We start from the raw sequence: 23,127 nt of genomic DNA, 5'->3' as shown, positions 1-23,127 counted from the left end.
GATTCGCATAGTGCGCAGTTTAAAACAACTTGCAAAATCATTAGATTTAAATGAGCTTTTACCGACGCAACATTTCCTCAAGTGAATACTGCCTCTGCTTGTGTGTGAATGGGCTTTCTTTTAAATCTAATATCCTACGTGCTTTTTCAATAATTGAATCAGCTGCACTGTCTTACAGTCATCGACTAAAACTATAAAAGAATCGCCTTAGAAAGTTGTAGGTACTCCATCATCAAGCTATGAATTCGTTCCAAAAATTACGTCAGGCGTTGAAAACTAAGAAGCAGGAAACCGCAGATGAGTGCAATGTCTTCAAAAATCCAAAACCTTCTTTCAAGACAGCACCTTCCTTGTTAAGTACGGTAAACATTTTCTGTTCATGTAATTTTTTATTTTGATTGGTTGCCCGTTTATTCCGCCACGTTCAAGGGAACCCTTTTAAGAAAGGCAGCAAAAAGAATTCGAAGCATCAACCTCTTCCGGAAATGCCAAATGAGGAAGAGACACGTAACTAATTCTTTTGTCAATTTTGTTTCCATTTTTCTTTTAAACCAATTTTGTGTGTTTCTCTATTTTTTACGGCAAAAGGCTTCAAGACAAGTTCCATTCAATCTTCGGTCGAAGACATTTTTGCTGAAAGCAACTTGATTGATTTTGATACCGAAGATCCAATATCGTTAATGATTATTCCGCATCGGCAATGTAACTATTATTTTCAAATTCTTTCTTTCTTTTCTTTTTTTTTTTTTGTCCAAGTCCAGATTTAAAATTGAAACATTTTTCTATCTCATGACATTCATTTCGGCTGTGATATATGAAACAAGGGCACGTTTCCCGAACGAATCGAATTTGGTAATGGTAGATTTCGGTTAAAATAAACTATGCAATTTAGATATTTGATAACTGATGTGGGCAAATTTGGCTCAGCGTCATACGGCAACGCCAACAACGGCATATTCGCAAAAATTTCAATATTTTTGAAACGATTTGAATATTTTCCTGTCTTTCAGAATTCGGCAAATGCTTCTATGGGAAGTGTGGCAAATTGCGATTCTGCTTATGCGTCAGCAATGGTAACTATGAATAAAATGAACTTTTACTGGCATAACATTCAATAAGTTAATATTGCTTCCGTTTGTTTCAAAGGGGGGGGGGTTCTTTTAAATCTATTATTCTAAATGGCTTTTTATAACGAATCAGCTACACTGTCTTACAATCATTGACTAAAACTATAAAATAATGACATGAAAAAATGTGTTTTGTTGTAGGCACTCGATAATCAAACTATAAATACGTCCGGCGTGTACAGCGAGCGCGAATTCGAATACAGTCCAGAAACTGCGGAAGAGACACGTAACTAATTTTTTATCAATTTTGTTCCGCCTAGTCTTTTAAACGAATTTCGTTTGTTTCTTTTTCAGCACAAAGCTTCAATGCAAACTTCATTCAATCTTTGGTGGAACGTGTTTCTGTCGGAAGCGATTTGATTGACTTTGCTGTCCCTGAGAAGCCAGCACCTTATATTCCTTTCCCTGGAAAGAGAAACATAAGGGCAAAGTGGGCTAAATCTACGAATGCATCGAATTTGCAGGAGCAGGAGGATCTGGCAAAAAGTGCAGCCTGCCTTGCAGACTATGGAAGAAGTGCACGTTTGCCGTACGCGCCGACTTTGGTAGTATGAAATTCGGATTTGAATAATAGCACGCAATCTTAAAGTGTTCGTGTACCAACTGATTGGCAAATAGGTTTCCAAAGCTCAGTCCGTTCCCGAATTGCCAACAACGATGATGAACAGTAACGGTCATTAATGTTTTTGTTTAAATATTTCTCTGTTTTCTTTTAATAGAACTTTGTTTTTGTTTTGTTTTTTATTGTGGCGTTCAGGCTGCGAACTAGGCCATGGAAAAACTATGGTACGTAAACTTGAATCCAAACTTTTCGCTTGGTTAGGAACGATTTGAATATTCTTCACGTCTTTCACAATCGGCAGGCAAATGTTTCTACGGGAAGTGCGGTAAACTGCGATTCTGCTTACGTGTCAACAACGGTAATCAATGATATACTGTCGAAAAACAAAAAAAATTCTTACCAGGATAATTGATAACGTTCGTTGTGTTGGAACAGGATGTCGATTTGAAAGATGCCAATTCGCTTTCCTCAAGTAACGGGAGCAGTGAAACGGACAGCACGTCATCTTCGTCGACTGAGGTAACCATACGATTCTTTCTTTTCAAATGATTCAATCGGGATGAGTTTTCAATCGGTGGCGTATTGACCAGGAACAAGAATGCGAGGAGGGAACAGAGGAAAAGCGCCCAACATTTGTTGCTAAATACAAAAAAAATTCGCTTTCCAGTACGGCTCCTTTGGTTCCGCCCGACACGTCGACGAAAACTGCCAAGAAAAGCAAAAAACAAATCGGTGACTTCTACCAACAACTCGTGACCGTGCTGACGGTAATCGTGAACGCTATATGAATTACGCAAAAACTTTATGTCTTAATACAACAAAACATTGTCACGTTTCGATTAACAGGTGATCGGGAACATAACTAATGACATGGGATATCTAGGTGAAAATATGATTCGTCTTCAACTGAACAATATTGAGGAATTCGGACCTCGATTTTCTCCTGGCACCAAGATCAAGAGTGTTTACAAAGCTATTAAACACGTGGTCGAAAGAACGGGAATCAAACGCGCAGACATTACAGCCGAATGCATCAAGATCAGAGACGCGCTCAATCCGAACGATAGCGACACCGAACGCGTAACGGGCATTCAAAAGGATATGTTGCTTTGGTTTTTGGACAAAATGAAGACCTACAAACACACATGCACTGCCGTGCTCGAAGATCATCTCAAACAATATCCGTGGCTGGACGCTGACGGCAGAGTGTCGCTGCAGAATGTACGACGTTGTATCAAACTGGTGCACAAAGACCTACGTTCGACGTTGGCGTTCCTCGCCCAAACGATCGACTGGAACGACATCAAATCCTTCGGTTCAGCAAAACCAAAAGAAAACAAAAAAGGCAGAGCATGCGGCCACGGATGGTATTTTCTGATTCATTACTCCCTTGCTAGTTATTGCAAGGCAATCAATGCTTCAAATGCCGAACAAGAAAAGCTGATGCCATTCCCTCCGTCGGGAGAACTAGAGCTCGACTCACGCGGCACAATTCAAATAGGAACGCAAGCGATTACGATCGAAATCGGAGAAATCAAAGCGTCCACGAAAGGAGTAGAGAAAGGCTATATCCAGCTGAAACGTTCGCTTCTCGTGTCCGCTTCGCTTTGCCAATTCGTTTACGAGGACGCAAGTGTTCCCTTCGTTCTGAAGGGCTACATTTTTGTGGCCAGTAAACAAAAGCAGAAACATCACAGAATTTTTCCGCAAGAAAAGGTGTACACACCAGCTGGAACGCTTCATTGCCAAGTGATACATCCGTTCAAATACAAATCAGCGCATTCGACCGAACCTTGATCGGATCGTTTGTTGTGAAGAAACGTGGAACCTATTAGAAAAAGGTTACAGCCATATTCGTATATTATCATAAATTAACGTGTTAATCGCCTTATGCCTCTTGAAATTATTAATACTAAAAATTTATCGATGTTATTTTTTATTATCTCTTATTGTTTGTTTAACGCAATACAAAAGGCGAACAACAGAACGGTACGTTAAATTAGATTCGCGATTATCTCGACGTTTGTTTGCATCGTAAAAATATAGTTCGCTGGCCTACCGGCGAAGAAAGCTGAAACGCAGATGTTTAAAAACTCAGGTTTCCCCCGAACGTGTTTATGAGACAACAATCTTTTTTCGCAAAAATCCATTAAAATGACCTCGAAAGTTCTCTCTTTGCTCCTCTAAAATGGCAATCTCACTTGTGCGGTGAAAGCCCATCGTCTATACAAAACGCCCAACAGGTGAAATCACTCAACAAAAGCTTCTTGTTTTTTGTTTAGAGGGCTTTTCTTTTTTTGTCTGGAGAACGGGCCTTCCCCTCGCACTTTCGCTCACGCAGGGCGTTCAAACCGGCTTCCACGTTCTCTCTGTGTGGACCTGTTGCCAACCGCTTGTAAGGCCAGTCTCGACGCCGACTCCGAACGAAATGGATACAAACTGCACAGCAAGACGAAAGGAGAACACTTCAGCGGCCATCAAACGATGGCTAACAAAGACTTTGATCATTCTGCCTATTTGGAAGATAAAAAAGCCTAAAGATAAAGCGTCCAACACATCAGGAAAACGCTGCCTATCTTCTACACTATCACAGTAAGCTAAGCAATAAAAACAGCAATAGTTCTGTGACTCTAATCTGACATCTGTTATCATCAAATAGCATGTCATTTACAGGTCTTCTTTGACAGCACAACTGTTGACGTAATCTAATCAAATAACGATGGATTCAGAATGTCTTGTCATACGTGCCTCTGCTAGCGGCGGTGTTTGACGAACGAAATGTTAAAACCCACAATATTGCTCCCTTACTGTGCATTTTCTAACTTCAATACACTACGTTTTTAGTGAAATTAAATCTAATACTATTTTCTGATACCATACGTACCATTTACGAAAAGACGGTAGCTATGCAAGTGATGAGCAAAGTAAAACATCCAGCCAGGTGAGGTAGAGAAACGTCAATGCCACGTAGACATTCATATACAAGGAATGCCATCAAGTGCATTTCAATACTCAATCGAATGGAAAGGAGCACTAGGATAATCACACACAAAACATGGAAGTATAATCACTTAGACACATTCCAAAGGAATACTGTTCCACTGAAATGAGCGCAAAGGGACCAATGCATAACGCATCATGCACTTCCAAATGCAGACTGAATTCAGCAATTAGAAGGTATTCACAATGAAAACAAAAATGTTACCTAACCCTTGTGCCCTGTTTTAAGTCTCTTCCTTTTCACAAATTCCTAATAGGTGATTTGCTTTTTGCGTACCCAACCTAAAGCCGGAGGCAGTTAACGAAACCGAAAGAAATGCAGCTATGACCGCGTTTCTAGAGCACCTGAGGGTGGAGTGAGCAATCGAAGTTCTTTCCAATAGAATATGAACTTGACTTCTTTTTCTTATTTCGACCATTATTGGCTCGATTGCAGGCATCGTTATCAAATGCTAACACTAGACAAGTGGGAAATTTGACATAAAAAACTGCATTCATAAGGGCTGAAATGTTTCGAAATATTACCTAAAGAGATTGTGCAATTTTTTAAATAATATATACCGAAATTAATTTCCAGAATTTTCGTTCAAATTAAAAATAATTGACGTCATTAAAACGCGCAGACTGCGGCTGGAGCATTTTGCGAACGGCCGATGCGAACTCCCGGCTGCGGATCATGTAGATAAGTGGGCCGTAAACTGCGTGAATCAGTGCAGCTTGTCTGACGTAAGGAATCTTTTTAATAAAGAGAACATGGTTTACGACAAAACGAATGCAATGTCTTCTTAGCATAATGAGCATACCGAACAAGTCATCCCTGCGCATTCACCGCCCACTTGCTGGCAAATGGAAAGGGCCACGTACAAGATAAACATCGGAGCTGCAATTTGGCATTTCACATTCGTTACGAAAGCAAACTACGTTTTGTATAGATTTCAGAATGTACTTGTGATGACGCACAGCGACAAGACGCCAACAACCAACGTCAAACTGGCCTCCAGTTCTAATTTGCTGACCGTCTTGTTACGTCGATGAACGAAAAACGGAGCGTTCTTGTTCACATTCACTATGGACAATGAACTGTTGGAGTCTGCCGCTGTCGTCGAAGGTGGATGTTGCAAGTCCTCCCCGTGTTTCAACACGAAAGCCGTCTGCTGCATTGGAATAGACGTCGGCTGCACTTCCGCCTGTCTCAGGTATTTACGCGTGACCAGGTAGACTTTGACTTGAGCTGCGATGCAAAGGGAAACCAGGATGGACCTCAAGAGCATCGTCCATTTGCCCAGGGTCAGACTGAATCCGCATCGTAAAGGGATCCAGCCGAAGATGAACGGCATCGATCTGAACGCACACCGAGCCATTTATTTTGCAATCAATGAATGAATGAATGTCAATTTAAAAACAAAACAAACAAGGTGCTTACAGCAAGAAGAAGACGGCAACTGAGACGCCCAGCTGGACGAGAATGACTAGACGGACAGTGACGTGTTTGCGATGGTACAGCGGATGCGTAATAGCTGCGGAACAAAAATGGGACACGAATCTTAAAAACAGAGAGTTGATTTAATTATTCAAATTGAGGCGTTATACCAACGTAGCGATCGAGAGTGGCCAGCAGCATGACGAACAGTAAAATCGTGTACGGTTTGCCCGTCATGGAAGAAAACAAGAGACAGGTGAAATCACCCGGTTGAGCGACGTAAACGACCAGCATTTTCAAGACGGTCATGAATATATTGAGTATATTAAGAACGATAATTCCAAACCAAAACGTGTTCCTAGGATTGTGCAAGCGACGATTACGCGCGATAACGAAACCAATTAACAAGTTGATGGGTAATCCTTGCGACACGCAAATCAAGTAGAGGATCGTCTCCGTTCTGCTTAGCGTCACTGGCGTCACAAGATCGAAATCAACACCGGAATGCTGCGAACAGTTCCCACAGCCTGCCATTTTGTTTGTTTGTTTGTTTTCTACACGTTAATTTCTTAATCGATTACGAACATTTCAAAAACTAACGCGGTCGATAACAGGCAAACGGAACAGGTACATCTCCCACGAGAATCTGCACGACGTCAGACACGGCACTGAACGTTTTCTTTTGGTCTATCAACTCATATACGATCGGAGAGCTTTATTGCCACAGATGCGCGCCAACGACTGCGCAAACAACGTTCACGATGTTCACGCACGCAAATGAATGATATTAGACAGCCCTCCCCTCGAAAAATGTATCAACTCCTCAAAAACACCTGGTGGCATTCACGAATAAATAGTGAATTCACGAACGAGCTCAGCTGACCGAACAGAACATATACTTGCACAGTTCATTAGTCACGAGCTGGACGTTTCACGCAGACCGCTTGCCTTGCACACGAACTTTGCCATCGATCTACTTCTCCTGGCGTTCACACCGTCATGGATCTTCAGTATTTACAAAGGTGGATGGATTCTCTTGCTTTCATGTTAATTGGGACTACGTCACAGCCCCGAGAGGCGTATAATTAAGCCCCAGCTGAAATTATAATGAAAGACAGTGTCTCGTTAACCGCAACGCTGGGATCGGTCACAGGTGGTCGTGTCGTTGACACCAGCCGACGCAACACGCGACACGTTAATTACGACCTCCTGGGAAAAATCGAGACAAAAAAATGGCTTTGTTTTCTTCAACATCGAAATCACGAGACACGTAATCTTGTGTCTAGACGTCATGCTTGTCATTTCCGATGCAATATTAGACGAACGCTGGACGCCAAATCTCGCAGACAATCACGCGTTCATAGTTCGACAAAGTCTTTCGGGACCAGATGATTGCGCGATCACGCAGCGTATCGGAAGGCAATGCTGCATCCCTCTCCCCTCGGGAAATTGAACAAAAGATAGCGAGACAGCGTCGATGATGTGAGTTCTTGGTTGGCATGGCCACGTCTTCGCTACTACGCGAGGCTCATTCGTTTCTATTCAGCTGAGTAAAGGATCTCATGTTGTTCGGTGGTAGTTACACTGTTGATGTTTGGCAGCCTCCGGGAATCCCTGCGGTGTATTCAGAAGACGATGAATGGCGTGATTGGAGTACAACTTACTTTGTAGGTTCTTTTCTTTTCTGTAACGCACTAACCAGAAGATAGATTGCAACTGTTACAAGTCAATAGGATTGCACGTCAACGTGGACATTCATTTTATTAGGTTATTCCAATAATAGGCCGTTACACAGATGCCGTCCAGATTGCAGTGGTATAAGGCACCTGTGGCATCGTTTCTTCCGCCCTTCTTCCATCATAATGGACTCTCCATCACATGATTTGTAAGCCTGTTAATGCCATTTGTCCACACAACAGCACGTTTTTATGATGTAATTCTTCTTGATTTGATGGAAGTTAATCCAATACTTAGTTCGGCAAGATGTCAGAGTGTAAACTTGCTGTCCCCTTCAAAAGCCCTCGAGTCTCAATTTTGCATCCGGCCTCCGCACTGTCGTCAACAATGACAGGCTTTCAGCCAGCTGCCAAATTGCATATCTTTTCCAGAATACCCAAACATTTAAAGGAGCTCAGCAGGTCCGTGAAAAAAAATTGAAACGATGAGTTTTCTAAACATCATTGTTGTCGATTGAGGATTGAACGTGTTCAATGGAACAACGTCTGCGAAACCGTCCTCACGAGGATCAAGGACAGATATGAGAAACTCAGCCAATGCGGATTTCTGTCTAGTTGCACCAGCCCAAACACGATTGATGATGTCTGAGACTTGAGTTTCCAACGACATTCCAAATGCTTTGACATTCTACAGTTGAGATAAATGTGAATATGAGATAGTTACTTGTTCGATGTTGCATGGCGTGCACGTACGTGGAAGATGTGTCATACCGATCGATGTGAACATACTTCCTGAATATGGTCTGCCTTTTGCAAATAGTTCCGGATCGATGCAAAGCCACAAACAGGAAGAGATTTATTACCACAGCCACACTCTACGAATGAAAAAAAACCAAAAAAACATGCCTCGTATTACGAAGATTTTTTACCCATCCATAAGGTCTTTATCTATAATTCCTGGAACGTTATTTGATGCACGCGATGTGCATTGGCTTTGACACCGTACGGGGGAAATCTTCTTTGCTTTTTGTTGCTTGTTTGCTTTTCACCGAGATCCATCAGACTAAGGAGAGATGGTTTGATCCGTTTACCGTGACATCTGCATCTACACTGGTGATAAAACGTTAAATCCATGTTTCTCGGGTGAGGGAAGGTTTAGCGGATACAGGCAAAGGGAAATTTCCGGTTTACGTGATACGTTTGTGAAATAACAAGATAGATGCCACAAACTGCCTTACTAACCCACACGCTTTTTTTTTTTCCTTAAAGAACAAAAGAACGTCCTTGTTTAGACGAATGAATAGGAAATGTGAATCACCAAACAAATTGCGAATCAATTCAACAGTTTGTCCACTGATCGAATTTCGCGTAAACGCTTGCTAAGTTGGACTTGTTGTTTTCAAACGCGACACTAGCAACTGCACGTCGCATTGTAGAATGACGTAAGACGTGGCAATGTCAGCCGTTTTTCAAAGCAATGGACTGGAAAATGAACGTTAAAAACCGAGGGGGAAAGGTAAGGAAAACACTGGAGAAAGGGATAGCATTACCGTGTCCTGCCTTTTACAAATGTCTACGAGAAAAATACGCCAACTTTCTTTTGTTTTTTCCTGCTAGCCTTGAAAAGTTTGAGCGACATTCGTGGCATATTTCCGCTCGTGTGAACAAGACAATCATTACTGGGCAGAGAGGCAGGGGAAGCTTCGCTGCGACATTGATCTGAACCGCTCTCTTTCAACTGGATGCGAACTGTCTTTAAGATCTAACATTACAACGAAATCATTATGGGTGCCAATGCTCACGTTTCTCAATATAAAATATACTCGAACGTAACACAGTAGGCTACTCGTGTGTGCGTCTTGTATTTACAAAGATGACGTGCAACAAGGGGGGGGGGAAGCAATAGCAGCCGGTTAAAAGTAATTGATATCGTCAAGACGGACTGAATTGGGTCGAAGCATTTTACGCACAGCCGAAGCGAATTCCCGGCTGCGGATCATGTAGATGAGTGGGCCGTAAACGGCGTGGATCAGAGCCGCTTGCCTCACGTACACGACCTTTGATGGATGCATTATTAAAAAAAAAAAAAAAGAAAATAGGGAAAGAAGATCTATCATTACGGCCAACCAATAAAAGACGAAGGGGCAAATCATTCGAAACGGATTAAATTAAGCGGTTTACGCTATCATTTACCAATGAAGTCAAGCCACTGCATTCGCCGCCCAGCTGCTGACAAACGGAAAGCGAAAAGTAGACGACGAACATGGGAGCTGGCCGAACGAAATAACGAGGTAATCACGAACCATTGAATGATGAATGATAATGTTCACGTCTTACCCGTGATGACGCACAGCGATAAGACGCCAACAACCAGCGTCAAACTGGCCTCCAGTTCTAATTTGCTGACCGTCTTGTTACGTCGGTGGACGAAGAACGGCGCGTTCTTGTTCGTGTTCACGACGGACAATGAGCTGCTGGATTCGGCCGGAGCAGCAGAAGGCGGAGGCTGACATTCGTCGCGATCGTTGGTCACGATAACTAACTGTTGCATCGGAATCGACGTCGGCTGCACTTCCGCCTGTCTCAGGTATTTACGCGTGACCAGGTAGACTTTGACTTGAGCCGTGATGCAAAGCGCAACCAGGATGGATCGCAAGAGCATCGTCCATTTGCTCAGCGTCAAACTGAATCCGCATCGTAAAGGGATCCAGCCGAAGATGAACGGCATCGATCTGAACGCACACCGAGCCATTTATTTACAATCAATGAATGAATGAATGTCAATTTAAAAACAAAACAAACAAGGTGCTTACAGCAAGAAGAAGACGGCAACTGAGACGCCCAGCTGGACGAGAATGACCAGACGGACAGTGACGTGTTTGCGATGGTACAGCGGATGCGTAATAGCTGCGGGTCAAAAATGGCACACGAATTTTAAAAACAGAGATTTGATTTAATTCCAGTTGACATGTTACCAACGTAGCGATCGAGAGTGGCCAACAGCATGACGAACAGTAGAACGGTGTACGGTTTGCCCGTCATGGACGAAAACAAGAGACAAGTGAAATCGTCCGGTTGAGCCACGTGAACGACCAGCAATTTGAGGACGGCCATGAACATGGTCATTAAATTGAGAACGATAATGCCAAGCCAGAAGGTGTTCCTTGGATTGTGCAGCCGACGATTGCGCGCTATCACGACGCCAATCAACACGTTGATGGGTATCCCTTGCGACAGGCATACCAAATGAACAATGGTCTCCACTCGGCTCAGCCTCACTGGTGTCACCGACCAATAAGCATCCAGTCCTGAATGATTCGTCCAGTTACCACCACCTTCCATTTGATCGCCAATATTTTTCAAAACTGATTTGAATATATGCAAATGAAGCGCCAGTTGCGAACGACGGAACTCTCCATGCTGTCAGACGCGACACTGAACATCCGGTCACGTCCAGTTCTAACTACACTACACCAAAAATTTGTAAATGGGCGTCCGTGTGCGCAAACGCCGAACGCGCTCAACTTCGCCCAAACGTTTTGCGTGAATAACGAATTACACGCACCTCTCTGCCTAAAGTTTGTTTAGCGCCTCAAGTGGTTTCTGTATTATTCCATACAGGAAAGAAAAAAAAAAAAAAGGGGGTGTAGTGTTTCCAGGTACTTCAAATAATGGAACACAAGGTTTTTAGACGTACTCGGTAGTTAAATGAACAAAAGGGGGGGAAATACGGCCCGATAGAAAAGCAAATACAAACGTGTGGGATTCACCTGTGAAACCAACAGTTGGATGCAAATAAATCAACAGATGGCGTGCGCAGGAAATTCACGCTCCATTTTGGAGGTGCTTTGCGTCGTGCGGGACAACACACATTTTGCCCTTGCGTTCGCTGGAACCAGGTGTTGATAACAGCGTCCGTGTCCAATTTGTGAAAATTTTCAATAGTAAAACACTTGCATAAGTTGCAATTAAGTTTGTGCATTTAGATTTCGTCGGAGATGGCGAATTGTTGATGAAATGTAAAAAAGCGGATCAAAATTGTGGAACATGTTCATGGAGATTTTACAGATAACGTCAATGAAGCAAATTGAAATCAAATTAAAATTGCTTATCTTGTTTTCAAAATCTCAATTGCGATGTAGTGTTTCTTTTAATTAATTTGTCTATGGAACCGACGTGATTTATGGAAGTGGGAGCCACTCCTTTAACGATAGAAACCAATCCCTACAAATCCACGTGCCCAGCCGAAAAACGATTTGTCTCGCGTCTTATTCTAAGAATTGGAAGGGAGAAAGTAAATAACGAATCCAAAGTGGATGCACGCGCGCTCCTGGAACATTTGAAAACACTCGAAAGAAAAAAAAAAAAAAAAAGAAGGGCGAAAAACGAGACACTGATGGCTAACAATGAAGCTTCGTTACACCATCCACATGGATACACTCTCCATTAACTTGAAATTGAGATTCACGCTCGTTTAGGCATTCATGCCGATGAAAAGAAGATGATAACAATCATAACTCTATACATATATCGTTTTGAAAATTGAAAGTCGAATTGTTAAAGACCTCCCCTGAAGTTGATAATAAAATTAGGTTTAGAAAAAATATTAAAAAAAAAAAAAGGAAATCTAAATACCAAGTCGGTTGGTTTCGTGATATTCGTCCAAAGTATTATACAGCCCGTGGCCTTCTGTTCGGGAAATAAGAAGCGAGGCATTCCAGGAAAAAAAAAAAAAAAAATCTACCTCCCCCCTCCTTTAAGCTGGACGTGTCGGTGTAGGAAAAATATTGCCGTTCTCATTCTGTCATATTGTATACAATTTTTATAGAGGCGAAATGTCTATACCTTTTTTTTTTTTCTTTTTCATCTACGTATATAGGGCCCGATTCAATAGAAATGCTAATCATCATCGAGTAGGGCAATCCATAAAAATAAGAAAAAAAAAACGGCAGACGCGTCTCGGATATCCATGGAGCCAAACTTTGGTGTCAAATTGCTCCGTGTACAATACGAAAATAAATGAAAAAAAAAACTCACTCATCTGTTTGATGGTTTGCAGAATGTTTTTCTTGCGTCCAACAATACCACAAAACACACACACACACACACACATAACAATAGCTTTGTACAAAAACACAAATCACTATTATATATATTAGCCTCCCCCCCCCCTCCGCTTTTGCGGCGAGGATGTGTTCAACTTTAGACTGTGTCAAATGCGATTACCATTATTATTGATTATCCAATAGATTTTCCTTTTTACTATGGAGGGATTGATCAAACAGTTCGTCCCTGTTATCCGATCCATTTACACACACACGCTTTTTATTGTGTTCTTATCATTTATGATTAGCATTCGATTGCAGATGGGTAGCCTACACGTATGTGTCCACCTCCTTTACGTTGTTAAGGTCGATGTGGGGTTTTTTTTTTTTCCTTACATCGAAGCGAATGATGCAGTCTGCATTTGGCTAGCGAAGCAGTTGCGGTCTCTCTCGCCATCGAGTGCGGTTCGAATTCTAAACTAATCGAATGGATACTTACGGATGCGGTAGGCGGCCGATGGATCATCACCGAGGACGGGACGCTACGTTACCCGATTACGTTCAAACAGTCGTCGTTAAAGGTATTTGATGTTTGGTGATGAATGGCTAATCAACTTTGTCAATGGCAATTTTTCGATTCGCTTGCGTTTTGAATGGCTTTGATTATTAAATGTTAATAGACTCGAAAGGATTGGAGAAGATCCTACTGTTGCCCAAAGCGCTTGATCTGGACCGGCCCAAACGCAGCCGGACGGCCTTCGCCAAATGGCAGCTGGACGCCCTAGAAACGACGTTTGGCTCTCATCCGTATCTGGTTGGCGAACAAAGGACTTTATTGGCCCGTCGTCTAGGCCTTTCTGAAACCCAAGTATCTGACTTGTATCTCCTTAATCAATCGGCAAATTAAATTCATTTTTTAATTTTGAAAACAGATCAAAGTGTGGTATCAAAACAGGCGGACCAAACAGCGGAAGGAAGGACATCCGTCCGTGAGCGGATCGGACGATCAGCCAACGAATAAGAATCCCTCAAAGGAAGAACCGATTCAATTACATCCGCCATCATCATCGTCTGTGATACAAGAAACGAGCGGATCGCCTCCGGAGACGCAATGGCAACGACATCATCCGGCGGATTTCTTCGGCCAGGCGTTCCAGCACTATCATCCAGCCATGTATCAACAGCTGATGCAATCCTATTCATCGCACGGTACCAATGGATTAATGAACAGCGGTGCAATACCTACGCCCGGAAGCCATTCGAATAGTGGCCCCTCTGCCCCGCCGGCCTCAATGTCAACCGATCGAGGACATCATCATCACATTCATCGAGTCTACTGAACACAAAACATAAAGGAATAAATACCAATGGATATTTTTAATGAAGTGAAACATCGCGATATATCCGAGAGTTCCGGCCAACGCGTCACTGTGTGTAAACGAGATCTCATGTGATTTGTAATAACACACGAACCATTCAAAGCTCAATTTTTTTTTGTTTTTGTTTTTGTTTTTGTACGTGCGATTTATCGATTTGAGTAGACGGAAACATCTTGAAAGGGCGGGTCTTTTTTTTTGGGGGGGGGGGATATTTGTAGGGCGAGGCGGTGAAAGTCTTCTTTCAGAAAATGTGATTGATTAGAGGATACACGCCGTTATTATTGTAGTTCATTGGAGCGTGATGAATGAAAAACCACTCGTTCTTCTCACGTATTTTTTTTTTCCCGTTACGCATGACAATAGACGGAAATGTCGAGAAAAGGAAGGCCCCCATGTGCGATGAGAGAAAAGCTCTTCCGTTTTCTGTCTCATGGAAATGTATATCGATTACGATTTTTGGTCCAACTAAAACAGCGGTTAGCATTTTACATTATTGAAATGCAATGGAGCGTATAATCAAAAACTATACCTGAATGTTATGCCTGAAATGCGACGCTGCCGATTCATTTTCGGTTCTGCGTCCGCAACACGTTTCAAGCGATTGCGTGGTTTATAAGACGTCATAGACGAGGTCGTTGACACACAAACACACACACACACACACGCGAGAAAAAAGGGCTCGTTAAAATCGATTAGAATCGCGTAATCAGTGGGGCTACGTTCGATCATGCGCGTATGTTTTAGACTCACTGATTATTACTTGGCGGGTGGGCTCCCTCGCCATGCTCACGAGATCGTTCGTGATGAATGGCGTTGGCCTTTTTATATTTCCAATCAATACAAACAGGTTTGCAAATGAATTTTTTCAAAGACTTTTTCATCAATGCGATTGTACCGAATATATATATATAGTTTTGGGGAAGACCTTGGCCGGATGAAACGGAAAGCGAACGGGAAACGTGTGGCATTCGATTCAAAACATTGACGAGGTCACGGCCATGCCAACATGCAAATCTCCGTGTCCACCTGTTGACGTATTACAACCCGCGTCAAAGGTGGACACTTGGATTTCTTTTTAAAACATCACCGCCCTATCCTTCATCACTGTATTTCAACTACGTGATATGAATACCACATTACGTTCCACGCAAAGAGTTTCAAGGAAAAGAAAAAAAAAAAAAAAAAAAAACTACAATGCATGGCATCGTACTAAACTGACACAACACAATGATAACAAAAAACCGATGACTGTGCACGTCCTTTTTTGGGGTAAATTTTTTTTTTTCTTTAGAAATAAAAATAAAAAATGAAATAACATTATCTATGTGTAAAATAGACGAAAATTCAGGATAGGCTGAAAGGGGTCAGGCCTATGCAATTGTCATCAATCAAAGAAAAAGGCGATGCGTTGCCTTTTTTTTTTTTTTTTGTACACGATTTTCTGTGGCTCCGGTTGAAAAAGGCCTATTCCGGCTGTCCGGAATTACACTCAGCTGATTGATGGTTGGTTATTACCACGAGATTTTTTTTTTTTTTTTCACGGGAGACTGCGCAACAAACGACCATCACATTTTCTTTAAAAAAAAAAAAAAGACGCTACTGTAGCCTGAAGCGATTGGTTGTCACGAAACTTGAACGTGTATGCAAATGACACGACAAAGTGTTTTTTGGAAAATTGCCAACTCATCCCTTTCGTTTAAAGATTACCTTTAACAAACAAACAAACAAAAAAAAAAAAAGCGAAACGCGTTTGAAATTCAAGACGCGTTGGGGGATGCTCTGATTTATGTTTAAAAAATTTGTTTACAATTTTTAAATTTAAAGAGAAAAAAAAAAAAAGTAAATGGAGGGGGGAAGTAACCAAAATATCCCGTTCCGGAAACATGTGCAGTCGCCATGTGTCCAACCGCAACCGTTTTCCTAATATAACAAAACGCGGTTACACACAAAAGAGGAGCTTTGTTATGTGTGTGTGTGTTTCAAAGTTCTGCACAGCGGCAACTGACAAACGAAAGTTTTTTTTTTTTTTGTTTTTTTTTTTCATTCAATGCCAAGGTCGAAATTCCTTGAAAAACAGTTGCCAGCTTTTCACGAGCTTATGATAACCGATACGCCCTCGGTTCGACATTGTCCTCCCGTTTGGCGCAACATCACACTATTCTTTCAAATATGTCAGATAAGACTTGGACATTTCAACATTTGAATTCGGCGCTTCGAATCAAAACGAAGAAAAACTCGTCCAGCACGTGACGTGAAGATAAAGTACACACAGTGCACACGTCCTGGCAATTCTCGTTGGAACGTTCTTTCTACCCAGACGACATGGCAACAAGAGACGTGCCAAATGGCATCAAGGTTAAGCAAGTCAAACATAAATCATCGATTTCAAAGCATTTCCTAGTGAAAAACTCTAAATGTAAACATTGCCGTTTCAAGTGGGGGCCCCACACTTCTCTATTTGTTACTATCGTCTAGACGAAAAACTGGTCTCTTTCTCTTGGCGTTGGCTCTTCTTCTTCTTTTTTGTGTGGCCGTCTTCCTCTCCGTCCAGTTGTTCGGGGGCCAGCCACACGCCGGCCGCAACTTGCCCGTTTCAGCTGCTCGTTTCCTTTCATGTCGTTCGAGTTGGTGAGTCTCATTTTTGCGTGACATGTTTCGTCGCTCCGTTTGCTTTGACACCTTGTGGTTAGTGACCGGATTGGCCGTCTTCCTACCATGGCACGTCGTCGTCCCGAACGAAGCGCCCCAACACAACAACGGACGCCTCTTCCGCGAAAACCTACAACGGCTCCAGACTTTAGGAATGTGCGGAATTCCACGTCCGCGCGTTCACTACGTCGGTAAGTTTCGAATCAAAACACTCGATTTGATTCATTTTCAAAACGTCAATGTCTTCAAAAAAACCGAGTAGAAGATCATCCGGAGGCCGATGCGACGTTAACGTATCATCCGACAGCCACCGTGCTGCACTGGTGCGATCCTTCGGGCGGCTGTTGCCGCGACCGCCGCAAGCGCTGCAGTCCGTTGGAGGAGACGATCGTGCGCATCGTCTTTTTCGTTCATTCCATTCACCCGGTCAACATGCAAACGTCGGCGTCGCCCCCCGCAAACCGAATGTTCCAATCGCTCGACTTCGTCAATCACACGCAGTGCATCTGCGCCGATATTAACGACGTTCCACGACGTTGAAACAAAACGCGTCCATTTTTTTTTTTTTTTTTTCCAGATCAGCCGAGTGAAAGTGAAGTGGCCAAGACCCCCCGCAGGCATGTGTTTATTATGATTCAAGAAAAAAACTAAATAATTAAAGAGAGATTTATAACGCGAGAGAGCTGAAGTGGACCAAATATAAGTCAAAGTCCGTCCTTTCTGTCGGCTGGATGCGCTTCTGTTTTTGTTTTTTCACGTACCTTTTTTTTTTTTTTTTTTTTTATATTTAAACTAATAATAATCGAATCTATATCCCCCTTTTAACGGATTTTTTTAACGCTTTGTATTATTTTAAAAAAAATCCTATTCAAAACGTTAAATGTCAACACACACACACACACACACATTTATTGCACACCCGTGCAAGATTTAGTACTCAACGCAACTGTATCGATTAAACATTTTTTTGTTTTGTTTTGTCCTCGTTAACAAAATACACGTCAGCAAAAATAACGAAGATTCAAAATGTTTGTCGTAAAATGTTTAAAACGAAAATTGTGCGTCGGGAAAGAAAAACATGGCCGCGACGCTTTCACTCGTTTCAGAAGAGACCGGTGAACGACCTTCTGTTTTGAATACAACATAAAAAAATGGGCAGTGTAAGAGGTTGCTGAAACCCATCAAGTAATGAGCAACGAAAACACGAACGAAACAGCATGGCAAATTGCAAAATGAAATCAAACACTGACCGTGAAATCCAGGTAGAGATGCAAGGCTTGCTCCGTTCCGTTTTCTTCGCGTTCCAGGCGATCAACGGAAGAGCCCAAAATTTTTTCCAGCGTTTAGAAGATGTAGCGGTGTTGCTAAGCGCGTCCATCTTTGAGGGTAGATTAAGTGGCAATGAATGGCAAAACAAACTGGTGATCCCTTTTTGTTTATTTCCCATTCACTTCACTAAAAAGGAAAGAGCGTCATGGAAAACAGAGAACTTGAACGAGGAGAGATCAGGTCTAGAACGACAAGAATAAAGGACTGAACTTGTCCTGTAGGTCAGACGGTCTCCATCTGAAAAGGAAACTATGCAAATTTCTAGCAAAAAAGGGGCAAGGGGATTTACCTTTTCTTTTGTTTCTTTTAACGATCAGGTTTCAATAGAAACAGGCGATCTTCTTTTTAAGGTTGAGCACGAAACCTCCCCGCTCCGCAAAAACAAAAAAAAAAAAAAAAAAAAAAAAAAAAAAAAAAAAGAAAACTGAAAGAAGATCCCCTCATTTCCATAATTTTACCTGGTTACATCCTCAGGCTAAGGTCCCTTACCTCTTTTGTTTTGTTCACTCGACTGGCTTTTCTTTTTCTTGACTAATAAGGAACGAGAGACATGGGTGTGGACCGATATATGAATGGATATTTAAATACTTACCTTTTCACACACACACACACACACACCCAAAACAAAATGGTATACGGCAACACACCTGGAATATCCCGTTAAGACTTGCCTATGACGTGGCACTTTGATAGCACACAGACCGTAGAAAGTTGCCTATAAAAATAAAACATCCGATCCGTATGTAACAGATTTGATTTCCCCCAATCCATACGTTAGGGGCAAAAAGAGTTTCTTCGTGTGTGTGTGTGTTACCTGTATATGGCCTCGTTGTAACACACCTTTTTATAAGGTCCGTTCGTATTCAATGCCTCCGCCACGAGAACAGTGAAATTGGGAATCAAACTCGGTGTGGGGTATTGCTAATAAAAAACATATTCTCTAACCCATGCAACACACTTTTGACTTCGGGCTATCACGAATCTTTATATCTTCCTTTTTCTTGAAGATTTTTTTTTTTTTTTTGTATGTATTTTAATTATTTCTTGCGTTTTCGACTTTCTTTTTGACCAGCTTCTCGACGCCTCTCCTTTCGAGAACGGCTACGCCAATAAACAATTTGGAATTATGTACGTCACGGTGTGACGTCACATCCAACAGGTTATTCTAAACAAAGATTCAAAACATAATTCCGTTTTAATTGACAATTCCAATGGCCTTTTCCATACAGCGAAATTAAGTTTCCACTCACCTGTGATTGTGTCCCTTTTTCCTTAAAGGACGAAGGCTTCTCAGTATGGGTGTTATCCTTATCAATCTGTTTTGCCTTGGTTCCATAACCCGATTTCTTGTGACAAGCGGATCCATATGGCGGATCGTGGGCGTGTGTCTAGTTAAATCGCCGGAATTCAATTTGCAGGAGCAAAAGGCGATGCCTCGCAGCTTCCAGGTACGAATTTGTTAAACGTTCCATGTCGATAGATTTATTGCAATTCCGCTGTCGTCAAGGCCACAACAAAAAGCAGAAAGAAGAAGTGTTGGCTTGGAAACAACGTCACAACAACGAAACATCAATTTCCTTCTTCTTTGTGTAACGCAGGAACTATGTGCGGAAGTAAACACGACGGATCAGCGTATCCTGTTAAATGGAAGCCACAACATCGTGACGTACGTGCCGTTTTGTCCGTTGGCCAAAGTGACACCCCAAACAATCAATTCAAACACATCGAATTATTTGACACGTAAATAGTTTAAATATACATGCCAAACTGGAAATCAATTCAGGACACATTCGATTGTCATGGCGGTACATTGCTGGTTCATCGTGTTATTCATTCTTCACTTACCTGCGTTGGTCATCGAAAGTGAAACGGCTGGAAAACACGTGCCTTTCTTAACGAATTTAAAAGCTTCGCTGAAATGCGAGTGCAGGCATCCGCAGCCCAGGCTCGTTCACATTGGTACATCTATACATAAACAATCGATTTACATATCGAGTTTCATTTTTGATTTCATTTTCCTGCTTCGTGATCGGCAAACAAAAGATGAGCTGGAAGAGCACCGCATACCGAACGCCATTTATGTGCCGCAGGCGTTGCTGGTTCATCGGTGCGATCGTTCGGTCGGCTATTGCCACACTCCCGTTCACGAGTGCGTCTCGGTCGAGAGTGACGAACAAGACGTCACTTTCCACGTCAAGAATCTCTTTTCTCCATCTCAGCCGCAATGGTCGATGATTACGTTGAGGAATCACACGAGATGCAAATGCGCCAGTCGTTCAAAACTGTCTACGTTTATCTAATTGTTTTAATGAATTGTAGGAAATGTAGGGAAGGTGTCTTATTTACTCACCACACACACACACACACAGATAAATTAGAATTTTAAACAGGTTTTCAAATTGTCTGATGATGCCAATCCGTTTTGGATGAGTTGAACGGAGCCCAAACAGGATGAACACATTCTTCGTCAAGACAAAAACAAAACAAGAATTTGGTGACAAGTTTCATTGAAGATTAGACATTCCCCGAGTTCTTCGAAACATCAACTGGTTGTTCATCACTCGACTGTATCGCATTTCGGCATCGGCACAATCAAAACGGGTCACATTCAACTCGTTTTATTTTGATTTGATTCACTTGCTCTATAAAAAAACAAAAGAACGTGTATGGTGTATTTGCATTTAATCAACACACTTACTAGGCCTTAACTTAATAGGGCGTAAACTTTCCAAGCTAAATAGAGTTTTGCTATTTTTTTCCTGATATGAGCAACGATCACATTACTCGTGTTAAGGAGAAAAAAAAAAGAAGTTTCTCGAGTGACGCGAAAACGTGTCACATTTCAACCGCACGCGTGTATACGGTTACGTTTTTTTTTTTTATCACGAAAAACACACCAACAGCCCGTTGGACAAACAAAAATAGGGGCACTGTGTTACAAACCCTTTTTCCACACACATATTTGCATATCACTTTGTGAAAGGTAACAGAATAACAAAACAGGTAAGAGTGACAACAACAAAAGAACAAGGGCGTCCTACAGATATCGATGCAAATGTTTACAAGAGTTTGAAAACAGACGCCTTATGACAAATGTCATCGACAATCTGAATAGTTTCTATTGTATTCTCAACTCCTAGCTGGATCTAGCCTTTTCGAATTGATCCAACTGGTGCACACACACACACGAATTCTAGGAACGTCTGACGTTGAGGTCATCAGCGCACGCAGAACAAATTGTATGGCGTAACAGACAGGCACGTGTGCGATAGGATTACCTGCGTCAGCGTGAACTAGTCAAGACTGGAATTCATTCCCAATGATTTTCGATTGACATCGCCTTTTCTTCGAGATGACCTCTAAAATCCACTTCCGTCATACTGTCAAACTTTCAACATTTTTTTTTTGTTTTAAAAGCCTTGAATGTGTTTTTGTGTATACACGCATATTGACAGAACGCAAACAATGTCAGATACAGTTAACGTGCCACCAGCCGAGGCGAAAGGCACTATAAATACGGACGTTCACTTTGTCCAGTTTGGCTGAAGTCATTTGCATCTTTCGCAAAGCCAGCACATCGAGAGTGTGTGCCACAGATATGGATTCGCATGCAAATGCAAAAGCCGATTCCAAGAAGAATCAATCATCTAATCACGACGAGAATCAAGTGAAAACTTCCTCTGTCTTTATCGTCTGGAAGTCGGACAAATCGAAACCTTCACCGCACAAAGCTGCAACTAAAACTGTTTTTTCTCATTCACTTTCTCAGTAAGTCTATTTCTTTGTCACGGTTTTGAAGGCCAAATGAAAAAAAAAAAAAAAAATGTTAATTGTGTTTTATTTCAAAAAATAGTAGGTCCTTTACAGGTCTTTTCTGAAAAAACAAGGGACCGCTCTTGTGTAAGACAAACGCCGATGGTTCCAGCATTCGTGCAACACTGCATGCATTTTTTGTTTCTTGTATTTCCTACACATTTCCTTATAATTGACTGTGCCGCGCAAATAAACGTACGATGATATTTTGAATTTTTTAAAAAAGATTTGCATTTCTTACACCGAGTTCAACTACCGACAACATTTTCATAGGTGAAGCAAGACGGGATGAGCTACATGATGAATCAGTAACGAGAAATGTTTCACAAATTCTAGTGAAATCAGCCCGCCGGGCTTACGTGAACTGAAAAACAAAACAAAAAGAAAACTCTCTTTCCAACAGGAATAACGTTATCATTTCGGTACGAGGCCAACGGCAATACTCAGATGTATGTTTAACTATCCACGTGTGGATGTTGGCTCATAGTGACTCATTTCGAAGGGGATCTCCCCGACTTCCGAATCACGCCGTTCTTATTTCCACAAGCCTTCGGCGTTTTTCCCTTGTGTTCCATAATTAGCAGGTAACCAAAAGGAAAAACGCTCACCTGTCCTTTGGTGCGACAGGTAGATATAAATAGGACGGCTAGTATTTCGAACCAAGTCATTCGTGTCTGTGCAACGGGCCAAGTTTCAACGTTCCTCATGGATGTGCCACGCAATTCGAGCAGAATCTCATTCCAAGATGCTGTGAAGAAGGTCTCAACGAAAGACACGAAGAACAGCCATCAGGGCAAGATCTATTCGATCGTCGGTGCCATTTGGAGCGTGTCGGAGAGAACGAAACGAGACGTGAGCAAGACGCAAACGAGTCCCTGGTGCCTATCCCAAACGCTTTGCCAGTAAGTTAGTTGTCTTATTACACCTGTGAATGATTTAAAGTCTTTTTTTTTTTTTTTTTTGTTACATACAGGAAGCCGTTTACAGGACTTTTCTGACCCACTTCTTGATTGAGATCGTGTGTATAAAGTATAATTTAATTCAATGCCATTCCCTTTTGTTACGTTCTATAATACACCGCCTTTCCAAAAAATGATATTTGCCTTAGATTTGCTAACCGAGAAGGT

The 23,127-nt window shown here is 42.0% G+C and overlaps 5 protein-coding genes and 2 long non-coding RNA genes across 8 annotated transcripts; 5 read left to right on the top strand and 2 right to left on the bottom strand.

The window, feature by feature from the left end:
- The first annotated feature begins 23 nt into the window (after nucleotides 1-23).
- On the top strand, nucleotides 24-745 carry LOC130697923 (uncharacterized). Its single transcript, XR_009003069.2, has 3 exons — nucleotides 24-357; nucleotides 430-507; nucleotides 589-745. It is a non-coding gene; the product is annotated as an uncharacterized LOC130697923 (long non-coding RNA).
- A 266-nt stretch (nucleotides 746-1,011) lies between these two features.
- On the top strand, nucleotides 1,012-3,612 carry LOC130697910 (uncharacterized). 2 transcript variants are annotated; one of them, XM_057520701.2, is made up of 9 exons: nucleotides 1,012-1,073; nucleotides 1,269-1,353; nucleotides 1,422-1,672; nucleotides 1,746-1,794; nucleotides 1,885-1,913; nucleotides 1,991-2,047; nucleotides 2,125-2,208; nucleotides 2,280-2,456; nucleotides 2,536-3,612. In XM_057520701.2, exons 1-9 carry the CDS (start codon nucleotides 1,029-1,031, stop codon nucleotides 3,484-3,486), a joined length of 1,728 nt encoding a protein of 575 aa, XP_057376684.1. In that variant the 5' UTR covers nucleotides 1,012-1,028; the 3' UTR covers nucleotides 3,487-3,612. The 2 variants fall into 2 exon arrangements, with proteins under 2 accessions (XP_057376684.1, XP_057376683.1); XM_057520700.2 differs by having other exon boundaries at nucleotides 1,746-1,800.
- Nucleotides 3,613-5,109: 1,497 nt separating this feature from the next.
- Nucleotides 5,110-6,746, bottom strand: LOC130697914 (uncharacterized). Its single transcript, XM_057520708.2, has 5 exons — nucleotides 6,280-6,746; nucleotides 6,113-6,206; nucleotides 5,636-6,030; nucleotides 5,493-5,569; nucleotides 5,110-5,424 (listed from the first exon to the last, which is right to left on the bottom strand). The coding sequence occupies exons 1-5, from the start codon at nucleotides 6,641-6,643 to the stop codon at nucleotides 5,281-5,283; spliced, it is 1,074 nt and encodes a 357-aa protein (XP_057376691.1). The 5' UTR covers nucleotides 6,644-6,746; the 3' UTR covers nucleotides 5,110-5,280.
- Nucleotides 6,747-9,666: 2,920 nt separating this feature from the next.
- Nucleotides 9,667-11,139, bottom strand: LOC130697913 (5-hydroxytryptamine receptor 6-like). The gene is made up of 5 exons (XM_057520707.2): nucleotides 10,761-11,139; nucleotides 10,599-10,692; nucleotides 10,123-10,517; nucleotides 9,979-10,055; nucleotides 9,667-9,842 (listed from the first exon to the last, which is right to left on the bottom strand). Exons 1-5 carry the CDS (start codon nucleotides 11,125-11,127, stop codon nucleotides 9,699-9,701), a joined length of 1,077 nt encoding a protein of 358 aa, XP_057376690.1. The 5' UTR covers nucleotides 11,128-11,139; the 3' UTR covers nucleotides 9,667-9,698.
- Nucleotides 11,140-13,275: 2,136 nt separating this feature from the next.
- LOC130697915 (ventral anterior homeobox 2-like) lies at nucleotides 13,276-14,196 on the top strand. Its single transcript, XM_057520709.2, has 3 exons — nucleotides 13,276-13,411; nucleotides 13,511-13,698; nucleotides 13,763-14,196. The coding sequence occupies exons 1-3, from the start codon at nucleotides 13,318-13,320 to the stop codon at nucleotides 14,168-14,170; spliced, it is 690 nt and encodes a 229-aa protein (XP_057376692.1). The 5' UTR covers nucleotides 13,276-13,317; the 3' UTR covers nucleotides 14,171-14,196.
- A 2,625-nt stretch (nucleotides 14,197-16,821) lies between these two features.
- LOC130697920 (uncharacterized) lies at nucleotides 16,822-17,433 on the top strand. The gene is made up of 2 exons (XM_057520714.2): nucleotides 16,822-17,049; nucleotides 17,121-17,433. Exons 1-2 carry the CDS (start codon nucleotides 16,860-16,862, stop codon nucleotides 17,396-17,398), a joined length of 468 nt encoding a protein of 155 aa, XP_057376697.1. The 5' UTR covers nucleotides 16,822-16,859; the 3' UTR covers nucleotides 17,399-17,433.
- A 4,333-nt stretch (nucleotides 17,434-21,766) lies between these two features.
- Nucleotides 21,767-22,213, top strand: LOC132088338 (uncharacterized). The gene is made up of 2 exons (XR_009421830.1): nucleotides 21,767-21,955; nucleotides 22,041-22,213. It is a non-coding gene; the product is annotated as an uncharacterized LOC132088338 (long non-coding RNA).
- The last annotated feature ends 914 nt before the right edge of the window (nucleotides 22,214-23,127 follow it).

The sequence above is a fragment of the Daphnia carinata genome, chromosome 9 (assembly GCF_022539665.2).
Source record: "Daphnia carinata strain CSIRO-1 chromosome 9, CSIRO_AGI_Dcar_HiC_V3, whole genome shotgun sequence".
NCBI lineage: Eukaryota > Metazoa > Arthropoda > Branchiopoda > Diplostraca > Daphniidae > Daphnia > Daphnia carinata.
Note: the sequence above shows the minus strand (reverse complement) of the source record. Positions and strands in the feature narration are given on the sequence as shown.

Excerpts from the sequence above, each read along its gene's own strand:
- LOC130697914 (XM_057520708.2), bottom strand. The coding sequence starts at position 6,643 with ATGGCAGGCTGTGGGAACTGTTCGCAGCATTCCGGTGTTGATTTCGAT. Across the intron at positions 5,570-5,635 it reads GTCGCTGTGCGTCATCACAA|CTCCGATGTTTATCTTGTAC; the intron begins GTACATTCTGAA and ends GCCAAATTGCAG. Across the intron at positions 5,425-5,492 it reads GCGCAGGGATGACTTGTTCG|ATTCCTTACGTCAGACAAGC; the intron begins GTATGCTCATTA and ends TTTATTAAAAAG.
- LOC130697915 (XM_057520709.2), top strand. The coding sequence starts at position 13,318 with ATGGATACTTACGGATGCGGTAGGCGGCCGATGGATCATCACCGAGGA. Across the intron at positions 13,412-13,510 it reads TCAAACAGTCGTCGTTAAAG|ACTCGAAAGGATTGGAGAAG; the intron begins GTATTTGATGTT and ends AAATGTTAATAG. Across the intron at positions 13,699-13,762 it reads TAGGCCTTTCTGAAACCCAA|ATCAAAGTGTGGTATCAAAA; the intron begins GTATCTGACTTG and ends TTTTGAAAACAG.
- LOC130697920 (XM_057520714.2), top strand. The coding sequence starts at position 16,860 with ATGTTTCGTCGCTCCGTTTGCTTTGACACCTTGTGGTTAGTGACCGGA. Across the intron at positions 17,050-17,120 it reads TCCGCGCGTTCACTACGTCG|AAGATCATCCGGAGGCCGAT; the intron begins GTAAGTTTCGAA and ends AAAACCGAGTAG.
- LOC130697910 (XM_057520700.2), top strand. The coding sequence starts at position 1,029 with ATGGGAAGTGTGGCAAATTGCGATTCTGCTTATGCGTCAGCAATG. Across the intron at positions 1,354-1,421 it reads AGAAACTGCGGAAGAGACAC|CACAAAGCTTCAATGCAAAC; the intron begins GTAACTAATTTT and ends TTTCTTTTTCAG. Across the intron at positions 2,209-2,279 it reads CGTCATCTTCGTCGACTGAG|GAACAAGAATGCGAGGAGGG; the intron begins GTAACCATACGA and ends CGTATTGACCAG.
- LOC130697913 (XM_057520707.2), bottom strand. The coding sequence starts at position 11,127 with ATGGAAGGTGGTGGTAACTGGACGAATCATTCAGGACTGGATGCTTAT. Across the intron at positions 10,518-10,598 it reads GTTGCCGTCTTCTTCTTGCT|ATCGATGCCGTTCATCTTCG; the intron begins GTAAGCACCTTG and ends GTGTGCGTTCAG. Across the intron at positions 9,843-9,978 it reads GCAGTGGCTTGACTTCATTG|GTCGTGTACGTGAGGCAAGC; the intron begins GTAAATGATAGC and ends CATCCATCAAAG.